Source organism: Sus scrofa, chromosome 6, assembly GCF_054392235.1.
Source record: "Sus scrofa isolate SSC_HxYL_T2T_F1_AM1 chromosome 6, Sscrofa_HxYL_maternal_Yorkshire_Landrace_v2.0, whole genome shotgun sequence".
In the NCBI taxonomy this organism is placed as follows: domain Eukaryota; kingdom Metazoa; phylum Chordata; class Mammalia; order Artiodactyla; family Suidae; genus Sus; species Sus scrofa.
In genome coordinates, this window is record NC_139388.1 from 20774373 (window position 1) to 20787390 (window position 13018).

At 54.3% G+C, this 13018-nt stretch overlaps 2 protein-coding genes across 14 annotated transcripts in view; one reads left to right on the forward strand and one right to left on the reverse strand.

Annotated features, from left to right (window-relative positions):
• POLR2C (RNA polymerase II subunit C) lies at positions 1-7777 on the forward strand. The gene is made up of 9 exons (XM_003355801.5): positions 1-127; positions 311-360; positions 1860-1928; positions 2079-2131; positions 4896-5024; positions 5487-5538; positions 5671-5839; positions 5998-6072; positions 6821-7777. The coding sequence occupies exons 1-9, from the start codon at positions 42-44 to the stop codon at positions 6963-6965; spliced, it is 828 nt and encodes a 275-aa protein (XP_003355849.1). The 5' UTR covers positions 1-41; the 3' UTR covers positions 6966-7777.
• DOK4 (docking protein 4) overlaps positions 7726-13018 on the reverse strand; it is a 25142-nt gene continuing 19849 nt past the window's right edge. For all 13 annotated transcript variants that reach the window (XM_084959846.1, XM_084959845.1, XM_005655786.4 and 10 more), the window contains 7 exons: positions 11325-11432; positions 11052-11166; positions 10678-10797; positions 10389-10578; positions 9605-9743; positions 9322-9445; positions 7726-9208 (listed from right to left, as the gene is read on the reverse strand). In XM_084959846.1, coding sequence (XP_084815972.1) covers positions 9090-9208; positions 9322-9445; positions 9605-9743; positions 10389-10578; positions 10678-10797; positions 11052-11166; positions 11325-11432 — 915 coding nt within the window. In that variant the 3' untranslated portion in view covers positions 7726-9089. The remainder of the gene's footprint in view (positions 9209-9321; positions 9446-9604; positions 9744-10388; positions 10579-10677; positions 10798-11051; positions 11167-11324; positions 11433-13018) is intronic.

Genomic DNA, 13018 nt, shown 5'->3' on the forward strand with positions numbered 1-13018 from the left:
AGCAGAACCGACCCCCAAGGCCCCGCGAGCAGTCTGGCGCGATGCCGTATGCCAACCAGCCAACCGTGCGGATCACCGAGCTCACCGACGAGAATGTCAAGTTCATTATCGAGAATACGGACCTGGCGTAAGGGTGCTGAGGGAAGGGGCTGGCGGCTTCAGAGTGCCCGGGGCCTCGGCTCTGGAGGGGCGGGGGTCTGTCTTTCTTGAACTGGCCCCGGAGCCGGGGCTTTTGCTTTGGGAGCCGTGGGGCGCGGGGCCGGCTGTCGAGTCTGCGGTGCCCACACGCCGCTTGGTTTTCATTCCTTAGGGTGGCGAATTCTATCCGGAGGGTCTTCATCGCTGAGGTGCCCATAATAGGTAAGCGGCCCTCGCCTCCTCGTGGTCAGGGCCACCAGTTCCCCCACCTCCCCATACCTTGGCGTTCCTGACTCCAGCCTTGTTTGGGGCCCAGGGTGGGGGCGCTGCAAAAACAGCAATGCTGGAGACTTGATCGGAACCCGTGCTCTTGCCCCAGGGCCACTGTGGCCCCTTCCCTGGCTCCCACGGGCCACTCAGTTCCACTCTTCGAGGTAAAGAGCACAGGTTTAGGAGTTTGCAGACTTGAGGTCGAATACTGTCTTTGTGAAACTTAGGCAAGTTATCAAACTGTGCTGCAATTTCCTCTTAACATTCGGACGCTAATAGTAGTTATCAGGGTGACGTCAAGGATTAAGTGGGGTAATCTCTATTAATTGCCTTGTATTTAGTGAGTGCTCAGTACCGGTAAATATCTTTTTATGAATCTATTCCATCCACTGAGTTTACAGAGCTTATAAGTACCAGGCAGTGGTGCGAGGCACTGGGAATGCAATCAGTCTGGTCATTATACCATAAATTGTGATATGGGGTTCCCGTCGTGGTGCTGTGGAGACGATTCCGACTAGTAACCATGAGGTTGTGGGTTCGATCCCTGGCCTCCATCAGTGGGTCGGGGATCTGGCATTTCGGTGAGCTGTGGTGTAGGTCTCAGACAGGGCTCGGATCCTGAGTAGCTGTGACTGTGGCATAGGCTGGCAGCTGTAGCTCTGATTCAACCCCTAGTCTGGGAACTTCCATATGCTGCAGAGGTGGCCCTAAAAATCAGAGGGGGAGAAAAAGCACTATGGATCATAAGTCTATGTTGTTTTTGTGAGATTTGTTTAACTTTGAGGTGTTCAAATAGTTTGTGTTCTTGGATTTGGTGATGGCATGAATGGTAGACTAGAGTGCTTCCCACAGAAATAGTCAACTCAGAGAAACACCTTTCTGTAGTAGTCTACAAGTCGCTGTTTTTCTGGGTGGTGTAGGGTACTCCCTGTATCAAATCCACCTGAGCATGTTGGCATGTGGTTCTTGTTAAAGTGTAGCTTCCTGGGCCCCCCTCTAGAGCTGCAGAATCAGTCTCTGGCAGCCTGGCCTTGGTGTCTGCAATGTGGTAAGCATTAGATAATTTTTTTTTTTTTTTTTTTTTTTTGTCTTTTGTTGTTGTTGTTGTTGCTATTTCTTGGGCCGCTCCCACGGCACATGGAGGTTCCCAGGCTAGGGGTCGAATTGGAGCTGTAGCCACCGGCCTACGCCAGGGCCACAGCAACGCGGGATCCGAGCCGCGTCTGCAACCTACACCACAGCCCACGGCAACGCCGGATCGTTAACCCACTGAGCAAGGGCAGGGACCGAACCCGCAACCTCATGGTTCCTAGTCGGATTCGTTAACCACTGCGCCACGACGGGAACTCCGCATTAGATAATTTTTAAATCTGAAGAACCACTGTTCTTAAGCCTTCAGGTGAATTTGGTGGCTAAACTGCATATCTGCTCTGCTTCCTTTATTTCTTTAGCAATTGACTGGGTTCAGATTGATGCCAATTCCTCAGTCCTTCACGACGAGTTCATTGCTCACAGGCTTGGTGAGTGCTGGGTTTGGGAAGTTAAAGGGCAGGGCAGTGGGGCTCTGCCGGTTTCAGGGGAGGAAGTCTCCTCACTCCCAAGGGGACTGCTGGCTTTTCCTTTGGCTTGGCCCCTTGACCTTGTTTAAACTGCTTCTCTCTGTCTTCCAGGATTAATCCCCCTCACTAGTGACGACATTGTGGACAAGCTGCAGTACTCCCGGGTATGCTGTGTGATTGCTTGGGAGGTCGGGGGTCAGAATCGAGAGAAGCAGGGAACTCACGTTCTCAAAGGGATTTTTCCTGACACCTTGCTTGCAGCTTTTAGAAAGACAGTGTGGAGATGTTGTCCAGAGCCCAGGGCAGGCTTTGTTCTTAAAATCTCATGGGGCCTCAGATTGACGAGGCTCCAGGGGCATCAAGAGGTTTTGAGAGCCCGCCACACAAGAGTGGATATACACCTGGATGCCCACTTATACACAACAGGTGGAGCTGTTCCTCCTCAGCGTCTGATCTGTTCACATTCTGCTTTCCACAGCATCTCTTCCCAGGGGCAGGGTCTTAGGAGGCCAAAGGGCGGCAGCAGAAGGTTAGTGGGTGTGGACAGGGAGCAGAGGGGGTGAGAACTGTCCCACAGAGGAGCACACGAGGGACTGGGGTGCTGATGTCTGCCAGCTTTATGCCTTACTCCTAGGTTTTGCTAATTAAACATGGCTCCCTTCCTCTAGAGCCCTGTTTCTGCTCCTATGATGTGATAACAGGCTTAGAACTAGGGAGAGGGCAGGAAAGGATTAGGTTACCTGCATCTTTTCACCAGAGCTGCATTAGGTAACAGACTCTTCCTTCTTGATGGCAATTCTAGTATTCCCAGGGGTGTGGTTTTTTTTTTTTTTTTTTTTTTTTGGTGGCTAATTTTGTAAATTTATGGTTTTTTTTTTTTTTGTCTTTTTGCCTTTTCTAGGGCTGCTCCTGTGGAACATGGAGGTTCCCAGGCTAGGGGTCTAGTCAGAGCTGTAGCCGCTGGCCTACACCACAGCAACACAGGATCCGAGCTGCGTCTGTGACCTACACCATAGCTCATGGCAACGCCGGATCCTTAACCCCCTGAGCAAGGCCAGGGATCAAACTTGCAACCTCATGGTTCCTAGTCGGATTCATTAACCACTGAGCCACGAGGGGATCTCCTATGTATTTTTAAATATTCAAACACACAGCAGAGTGTGAAGCAAATGTAACATAGTCATGCTCCCTCCAAAGCACTTGTCACATTTTTCACACCATTTTGTTGCTTCACATCTCCAGATTTTTGTTTTTAAGAAGTAGAGCATCACATGTACTGGTGGGGACATTTGTACAACCAATTGAAGAGCAATTTGTCAACATCTTATATAAAGATATGAATCCCCTTATGACCTACAAATTCCATTGAATTTCATTTTTTGTAGTATTACATTTACTGAACAAAGATGGTATGGGGTTTTTTTTGTTTGTTTCTGAAAAGCTATAGAAAGGTTGAAGATAGACTACTTATTCTCTTTTCACCTATAATTTCCAGTTGTCAATATTTTGCTACTTGCTTTATTCTTCATATGTTATTTTTTCTCTATCTTCTGAGAGAATGTTGCAGAAATCGTGACACTTTTCCCCTAATTACATCAACATTCATGTCCTAAAAATAAGGTATTTTCCTGTGTAGACACACTGTCATCATGCCTAAGAAATTTAGCGTTGGAAGTTCCCTTGCGACTGAGCCTGACCAGTATCCATGAGGACACAGTTCCATCCCTGGCCTCGCTCAGTGGGTTAAGGATCTGGTGTTGCTGTGAGCTGTGGTGTAGGTCACTGACATGGATTCTGAGCTGCTGTGGCTGTGGTGTAAACCAGCAGCTGTAGCTCCACTTCAACCCCTAGCCTGGAAACTTCCGCCACGGGTGCGGCCCTAAAAAGCCAAAAAAAAGAGAAATCTAGCATTGATTTGTACTATCAATATACAGTCCAAATTCAGATTTTCCAAGTTATCCTCAAAATGTCCTAACTGGTTTTTGTCTGTGGGTCTGTGATCCAATCAAGATGGCATTTAGTTATTATACCTTTTTATTCTCTTGATCTCTCAGACTCCTTTTTTTATTATACTTTTTTTTTTTTGAGATTGAATACTTTTAATTTCATATTTCTAAGAATGATGCAGTCTTGAGGGCCTAGGCTGTCTTCCTGCCTCAGCAGTGTGTGATTGCAAATTGACCAGGTGTGGGCCCTAGTTCTTCCTCATTGTCTTGAAAACAACAAAAAGTAGGTTGGATTTTCTTCACTGGTAGGAAGTGGGAAGGTTTGCTTGATTACATTCTAGTAACTCTTTTTGCCTGAGGTTAAATCGTAGCAGCTCGTCTCTAACACGGGAATGTTTAAGAATCAGTGTAAAGAATGGCACACTTGAAAGTTAATGAAGCTGAGTGATGGTTACATAGTGACAGTCTCTTAAGTCTTCTCTGCTTCTGTGAATGTATGAAAATTTCCATAAATTCATACATTACCTGTGACTTTTTTTTTAGAGAAGGTCTGTAGTCTGGAACTTAAAAGATAGATTTTTTCTTGTTTCCTGGATTATTTCCTTTTAAATGGTGATGGCTTTCCTAAGCCAGTCACTTAGCTTGTGGGACACAGAGCTGTGCAGGATGAAAGCTGCCTCCTCTCTCAGTGCCTTGGTTCTAGAAGAAGAGTGCTCTGAGGGTAGGGTGAGATGTTAGTGCATCTCCTGGTGGTGGCCTGGTGCTGCGCGGGGGGTGGACACAGCTGTCTCTGAGCTGGGACGAGCCTGCCCTTGAGCAGCCCGAGAATGGCGTGTGGGATGGACACAGCCCACGGGAGCCTGGAGGCTGTGCTCCGCCCTCTCCCAGGGAAGGACCTCAAGGGACGGGGTGTTAGAAGCAGGGAGCCAGGCCGGGATTCGCCATCTCTCTAGACTCACTCCTGCTTCTCTTCCCGCCTCAGGACTGCACCTGTGAGGAGTTCTGCCCCGAGTGCTCGGTGGAGTTCACCCTCGATGTGCGGTGCAACGAAGACCAGACGCGTCACGTCACATCCAGAGACCTCATCTCCAACAGCCCCCGGGTCATTCCGGTCAGCGACATCCTCCCTGCCCAGGGCCTTTGCTCTTCTCTTGGCTCCGAGTGGACCAGACTCGGGTGGCTCCTTATAAAACACTGGCTTTCCCTGTGTGCCCTCTGCCTTAACCTCAGCCTGGTGCCTGGAAGTGCTGATTCTGGAGTCTTGCCAGGGTGGGCAGAGCCATTGTTGGTGCTCTGGGCCCCCTGTCTCCCAAGGACCCTTTGAAGGCTGTGGTACTGTTTTGTTTTTTGTCTTTTCTCTTTTTAGGGCTGCACCCGAGGCGTGTTGAGGTTTCCAGTCCAGGGGTCGAATCGGAGCTGTAGCCGCCGGCCTACACCATAGCCACAGCAACGCGGGATCCGAGCTGCATCTGTGACCTGCACCGCAGCTCATGGCAGTGCCAAATCCCCAACCAGCAGAGGTGCATGGGGACATTGAGCAGCAGCTAATAATGCCTGTTTGGGTTCCCTGCAGGTGACATCCCGGAACCGAGATAATGACCCCAGTGACTACGTGGAGCAGGACGGTAAGGGGCCCAAGAGAGGCAGAGACCAGACCCAGCCTCTCGTGCCGCCTGGTCCTGCAGTGGCGGCGCGGGTCAAACTGCGGAGAACCAGGCCTCTGCTGGCCCTCGCCCACCTCTCCCCTCTCCCCGCAGACATCCTCATCGTCAAGCTGAGGAAGGGCCAGGAGCTGAGACTTCGCGCCTACGCCAAAAAGGGCTTTGGCAAGGAACACGCCAAGTGGAACCCCACTGCAGGGGTGGCTTTTGAATATGATCCCGACAATGCCCTGAGGCACACGGTGTACCCCAAGCCGGAGGAATGGTATGTTCCTGGTGGGAGTGAGGAGAGGCAGGCAGGTCAGGGTTGGGCGGGTGTGGAAGTGGCTCCTGGCGACTGAGGTGGGGCACCTCACCATGAGACCTGGGCACCCCGAAAGCGGCTGCGGCAGCAACCCTGTGCTGATCTATGTCTGACCTCAGGCCAAAGAGTGAGTACTCGGAGCTGGATGAGGATGAGTCACAGGCGCCCTACGACCCCAACGGCAAGCCAGAGAGGTGAGTCCCTGGCTTGGCACCTGAAGGTAGCGTGGTGCAGGCTCTTGAGTGCGGGAGGCCTCTTTGCTTCCTTCTCATTCCCGCCAGCTGAGGAGGGGCTGCTCACTGCTGAACCCCACTCTGTGTACATACCAGGCAGTTTATCATCCCCCTCGCGGTCACCGTGAGAAAGGGGGGCCCTTCTGTTATTCAGACTGTCCCTATTCTGATTTTCCACACCCAAAGAAAGATCAGCCTAGGATCAAAAACCTATGGCCCTTGGGAGTTCTCTTGGGACACAGCAGGTTAAAGATCCAGCACTGCCATGACAGCGGCTTGGGTCACTGCTGTGGCGCAGGTTCAGTCCCTGGCCTGGGATCTTCCACATATGGTGGGGAGTGGCCCAAAACAAAATACTTAAGTCCCAAATCTGACCAAAGGCTTAGAGTAAAAAGTACGAAAATGCTGGAGCAGGTGACGCTGCTTCCTTGATCTTCTGGCTGCCCTCAGTGTGGAATATGTATAGCAAACACACGAGCTTTGAGAGGCTCACAGTATCCTTTCCAGGTAGCTATGGCCTCCCTGAGGCCCTGCAAAGTGCCCTGGGACCGCTGTTTGTAGGGGGTTAGAGGGAGGCAGTCCAGGGTCTGGAGTTCGTCTGGGGGAAAGGAGTCAGGACTCAGAAGGGAGGGAAGGGGTGGGCCTGTGGCCAGGGTGGGGGCGGCCAGGCTGCCTCACGGAGGCCTCTGACCGGACTCTCGCCTCTCAGGTTTTACTACAACGTGGAATCTTGTGGCTCTCTGCGCCCTGAAACCATTGTCCTCTCAGCACTTTCTGGATTAAAGAAGAAACTGAGTGACTTACAGACCCAATTAAGCCATGAGATCCAGAGTGACGTCCTGACCATAAACTAGCCGCAGCTCACCTGTCTCAGCAGAAACAGCTCTTGAATTTCAGGCCTCTCCTGAGACTTTTGCTCCTGGGGACTGGACAGCTGTTGCTCAAGCTTCCTGGCACACCTGCAGTACTGGCTAGAAAGGTAGCGGTGGGGGAGGGCAGGCCATCCCAGGCTGGCACCGTCGCAGGTTGCCGGGGGTGCCACTGCTGTCGGAGGCGGAAAAGTCTCCTACATCCATTGAGCATCCGTGGCCCTGCCTGCTGATGGGCAGTGGTGCTCTCCACAACGCCGGATGTGCCTCCAGGGGCCCTGGCGTCCCCCGGTTGAGAACCACTGAGCTGGACTCTCCTTTTCTGATCAGTTCAGTGCTTTAGTTTGAATCCTTCCTGTCCACAAATTGGGATTTCGCTCTTGTACCTCAGGCTTCTGTGTTAGGATTGACTCTAGAATTCTTTCTCAGGCCGCCTGCAGGTCCTTCCAGTCCCGGCCCTGACCCGCGTACTGGCACTTCTCTCATATTCCCAGGAGTCCCTAACTTGAGACCCTTTGAGAACACTGTTAGACCCAGGCTGTCCCCCTCTCCCCATCAGTTATGAACTTAACGACAGTGGCCCATTTATTTGTCAGGAGGGCAGGGGACTTAAGGAAAGGTTGGCCTTGCCCCTGGCTCAGCCTTAGAGGTAGGAACATACCCAAAGCAGTTAATTAGGCAGCCTGGCCAGAGAAGCCTGGAGAAAATCAGAGACCTAGTACAGAAAGGAAGGGATGTGTATGAGTTGTCTTTTAAAAGTTTTTATTTTTGGCAATAAAGAGCACAACGTCATCTCCTTCATGCGTCATCGTGCCACTACCTGTGAGCCAGTCAGCTCCGCCTCCCTCTCCGTGGCCTCGGGGCTCCCTTCAGGCTAGCTTACTCCTCTGGGTGGTGGGTCCCTGGGTCAGGTCCAGAGCTGAGCTGGCTGTGGCCACCTCCCTGGCTCCAGGGTTCTGGCGGAGGGGGCCTTTTGCTTTATCCTCCTCCTGCCACGACTTGAACAGTGGTTATTTACAAGGTCTATTCTCACAAATCAGAGTCCTAAAATATTAAAAACAAAAAACTCAACACACACGCAACCGCAGGTTTGATGTGAGTAGAAAGATAGCCCTTCTGCACGGTAGTCAATAAATACCAGCACTAGAAAATCAATTGCTTTAATTGCATTTCAGCAGGGAGCCTCAGCACCATGTGGGGAGGAGGAAGTGGGAAGGTCTTGGTTTCTGAGTACTTCTGGCTGGCCGGGAGCCAGACGGGCAGAGGGGCTCCCCCTGCAGGGGCCCTGCCCACCCCAGTCAGTGAGAGGGCTGCGGGGTGCTCCCTCAGCAGTCCTCCTGCAGCTTGGCCTTCCCTGCTGGCCTGGCCCGGGGGCAGGGACACGCTCGGGTCCGGCCATCCTCCCCCGGCTGAGGTAACCAGCACCCCCAACCCCAGGGTGTCTTCTCAGCCTACTAAGCAGGAAGAAGCCTGGGCAGAAACCATTTTAAAACCAGATTTTCACCTGAGGTGTCAACCAGATGTCACCTCTGCTTAAAACTCCAAGTGCAAGGCTGCCAAGTGGCACAATGTATGTTCGGATCCTTCCTGTGCCACTCTGTGGGCCCAGAGGGACTAAGAAGCCGCGTGCTGTCTCCACCCTGGCCTGCTTGGGAGAAGCCAGCAGCCAGAGCACCAGCCGGGAGTGCGGCTTGGCTGCCTCCTCTAGCCCTGGCAGCTCAGGAGGGCTGGTACCTTGGGGGACAGGAAATAGCTGTTCACATTGAAAAACAGCCTTGACTGGGGTTTGGTCATGGGCTTAAAAAATGTATGTGGTGGCAGGGAGGGACAGAGAGGGGAAATCTTATTAATATAGAATATGTCATAAGCCATATATATTAAAATCATTAACAGTATACAGTCCTGTGGTAGCTCCAGCCCCTCACACATGCTCAGGTGGCGTGGCCAGCCCTTTGCCTTGGTCCAGTCTCACCCTTGGGGACAAAGAAGGGACAGCTTGCTTCCTTCCTTCAGGCTCTTGGCCAACAGCCCCTCCAGGCGTCCACAATACGCGGTAAGTGGCCCCGCAGCAGGGGGCCCCAGCAGTCATCCGTGCGCGCCGCTCTGCGGTCACTGGGATGGGGTCTTGGCCTCGCTGCTGTCCCCCTGGCTGGGCTTTGGCTTGAGCAGGATGAATCTGTTGAGGAGGTCCGTTTCTGAGCTGGCCTGGGCTGCCCCATACGCTTCACCTATGGACACAGGGTAGGTTGAAGACGTGAGCCCAGGACAGAAGGCCCTGCGGACCCGCCCTGTCCTCCGCAGAGCCTCTGGCCGGTGGGTGTGGGGCACAGCAGTGACTCACCGGCATAGCTGGAGGCCTCGGCGATGTTCTGGGAACCCGTGATGTGGTGCCAGTAGGCACTGCGGGGCAGCATGGTAGTGGGCGTGCAGGGGTATGAGTAATGTTCAGTGCCCTTGTTGAGCAGCTGTGGGGCAGAGAAGGGGCAGTGGCTAAGCCAGAGCAGGCGGCCCAAGACCCTGCCTGCCTCCTCCACACACCTGATGGGTGGGGGCTGCTGGCATGCTCTGCCGCCAGCCTGCCCGCCCACCAGCTCCCCCTTCCCGTGCTGAGCACACCACCTCACCCTCACGTTCTTTTCCATCTCCAGCAGGACCCGCTTGTGCTGCTCGGCAATGGCCAGGGTGGCACTGTGGACCCGCTGGTAAATCTGTTCTCCCTCCTGCGTCTGGAAGGTGTAGAGCCCTTCCCCAGCGTCACACATCCTAGGGACACAAGTAGCACAGAAGGCGAGGTGGTGGGGACTTCCCCGTATGTGTGCAGACGCCCAGTCAGGCTCTTCTGCGCCCCAGGCCCCGGTGGGAACAGGCAGGGCTGTCATCTGAGGATCTGACCCCCCAGCTCAAATGTGCTGAATGTTTTCTGTGTGCCAGGTGGTAGTCTAAATGCTTTACTAGAATTAATCCACTTCGACCATTTTACAGATGAGGAAACGGAGGCATTCAGAGGGTAAGTAACAACCAGAGTGACCCAGAGAATTACACAGAATTTCAGTCCAGGCAGGCTGGCTTGAGAGGTCACGCTATACCCAACCCTTAACCATACTTGACCCAGCCTAGGAGGGAGGACCTGCTATGCCCTATGTGACAGATGAGGAAATTGAGACTCAGATCCACTGTCCCAGAGCTAGTCAATGCCAATGCCGGCATCGGACCGGAACCCGAGCAGCCTGACCTGCTAAACAGCTTCACTTGACCTCCATCCCTTCACTTGGAAAACGGGGATATTCTGTTTCCTCTCAGCACGCTATGCTGATAAATACCTTAAGCTTCCAATACAGGGCCCAACACAAGTGGATGGCAGCCACTGTCAGAGCCATGGTTTGATGGCGGGGAGGCAGAGAGTCCTACCGGCCAGCCTCGAAGGTAAAGCGTGTGGCATCCCGGCCGTAGCGGCGCAGTGAGCAGAGGGGCCACGAGACGAGCTTCACGCGGGGGTTGTGTATGTCCCAGAGGTAGATGTTCTCGTGGGTGATCTGCAGCTTGCACTCGCCATACACGTCCAGGTTGGGGCAGGGCAGCAGGAAGACGTTGAAGCGGTCTGGATGGGAGTGGCCGAGTGGGCCTGGAGCTTTCTCAGGGGAGGCCTCTCCCCGGCCTCTCCCCACCCCCCCAACCCCACGCCAGCGCCAGGCCTCACCTGTCTGCTCACACTGCACTCCCGGGGCCAGGAGGTCCGGCTCTCCCAGACTGATGTCGTTGAGCCTCGATCCCAGACACTCCACCGAGAGTGTCTTGTACCACTCCTCTGCCTCCAGCTCTGGAGAACATGGGATCTCAACACGGGCCAGCTCAGGGCCCCGCCGCTCCCACCCCATGTGGTTCGGCTGGAGTTCTCCCGCCGTGTAAGGCAGCGGGCAAGGCCAGGGGATTCTGCGTGTCTGCCCACCTCGGTCTGGGGCCTGCTCCAATGGCGCCCTCCACCCCACGCGTCACACCCGCAGGGCTAGCCCTGCTCTGCCTCCTACCAACTGGCCCTTGACCAGCCCCCAGCCTGCAGCCCCAACCCCTCACCTGAGTCGCAGGTGAAGGTACGTGCCGAGTCATCAGTGAATATGATGGCCACCGCCTGTCTCTTGGTCTCCTTGGGGAGCCGTGTGACACACTTGACATTGCTGATCTCCGTCACCTGGGACAGCATCCATAAGGGACTCAGCCAGGCTGGAGAGCCTCCCGCTATATCCCCCACAGCTCTGCCACCCCCAGGAGGGTCCCCTTGGCTCTCAGGACTCTAAACAAATTGTTGCTGCTTACAGGTTGGGGGAGCTAGGGCCCAGGCCCCCTAACCTTGGGGCAGCCTCGGAGGCACACTGACTTCTCATCTGGATACTTCTCCAGCCGCTGGGGCCCCTTGCTGGAGGATTTCCGGAACACCAGCCAGCACCTCCGATAGATCTGTGGGGCAAGATGGCAGGGGGATCAGACCCCGGACCACTCCCACCCAGCCCAAGTGGCCCTGCAGTTACCCCTGCCTACCACTGGGGGCAGTAGCGCACAGCCTTCCAGGGAGCCGGGCCCAGAAGACTGGGGAGCAGGGACACCAGCCAGGCAAGGAGGCCCCTCCCCAGATTGAACAGGTAGTCATTTCTTGGCTCGTTCTGAAAGCCTGTTCCATAAAGGGCGCTCCTGAGTTACTGTTTACTATGAGCTCGACTCGGCTCAATATAAGCAGCTAGCATTTATCAAGTGCTTCCTATTTGTACTTTTTGTTAACACTCTCTGCAGTTAATCTCAGGGTCACTATTGATGTCGGTTCTATTATTATCTCCACTTTATAGACCGGGGAACTGAGGCACCCAAAAGTTGAGTAACAGCTAATGAATGGTAGAGCTGCTATTTAAAACAGGCTGCCTAGATCCAGGGCTGTCCTAGGAGCCCACGTGCTAAGGTTCTGCCCAGGGCTCCAGGAGCACCCATGACACAGGCAGTGTCCTGGGGACAGGGTTTAGGCCCTCGCCTGCTCCCAGCCTGCATGTCACTGCAGCCCTTATTCTTGCAGCTGGAGGCAGGCTCTTGATGTGGGAGACACCCCCTCTTGTCTCTAGGACCTTTCGCTCACCCTCTTCATTCTCTGACCAACCCTGGAGTTGAGGGAACCAGGGGAAGGCCCCTTGTTCCAGCTGGGAAACCAGAGGCTCTCAGAGGTGAAGGAGCAGAACCAAGAACCTGGGGTTATCCCAAAGCATGGTGCCTTGCCCCAACCATTGCCAGTGACCCTGTGCCTAAATCTGCCTAAATTCTCTATAGCTCAGGAGTCCATCTGAGGAGTAAGGAGCCAGGGAGCAGGGAGCCAACTGCTCTCCAAGGCTACAGGGGCAAGCTGGCTCCTCAGACCCCCTCAGAGGCGGCCCGAGCCACCTGCCTGGGCTGCTGATTTCCTCCTAGCACAGCCCCCACAGCCCCCTTCCCTCCCACCTCAGGCTCTCTCCCAGCCCAAAGCCTGGCTGGGGTGTGCCTGCTCTTTCGGCAGGCATTCCAGAGGCCTGGCCCAGCCATTCCCTAGGAATCGCCACGCTCCTCTCCCTGGCAAACGGCAGGGAGACTGAGGTGGGGCCCAGAGCAGAGGATGTGAAGGGGCCTCCGGGCCAAGCCCCCTCCCCTGCCCTGTACCCCTGATGGCTCAGGCAGGGTCCCAGGGTATGGTTAGCCCAGGCAGTCCCCATCTTAAGAAGCTACTCACAACCAGGCTATTTCTGGCTCCTGAGACTCTAGAAGCCATGTCTGTCCCTGTCGCTGTGACCCTGGCTCAGCCCCTGGCCTATCCACTTAAACCCCAGCAGACCTCAGCTTCCAGCTGAGGCGCTCCTTTAGGGCAGAAACTGCATTTTATTCTCAGAATCCTCACATCGCAGTAGCCTCGCTGACAGCTCTGCCGAACAAGTGAATGATCATGCGAAGGGACCGTGAATGAACGGCCCAGTGAATGAATGCATGCCCTGGCAGCCTGGGCTCTGTGCAGCCTGCAGCGGCAGGAGGCCTGG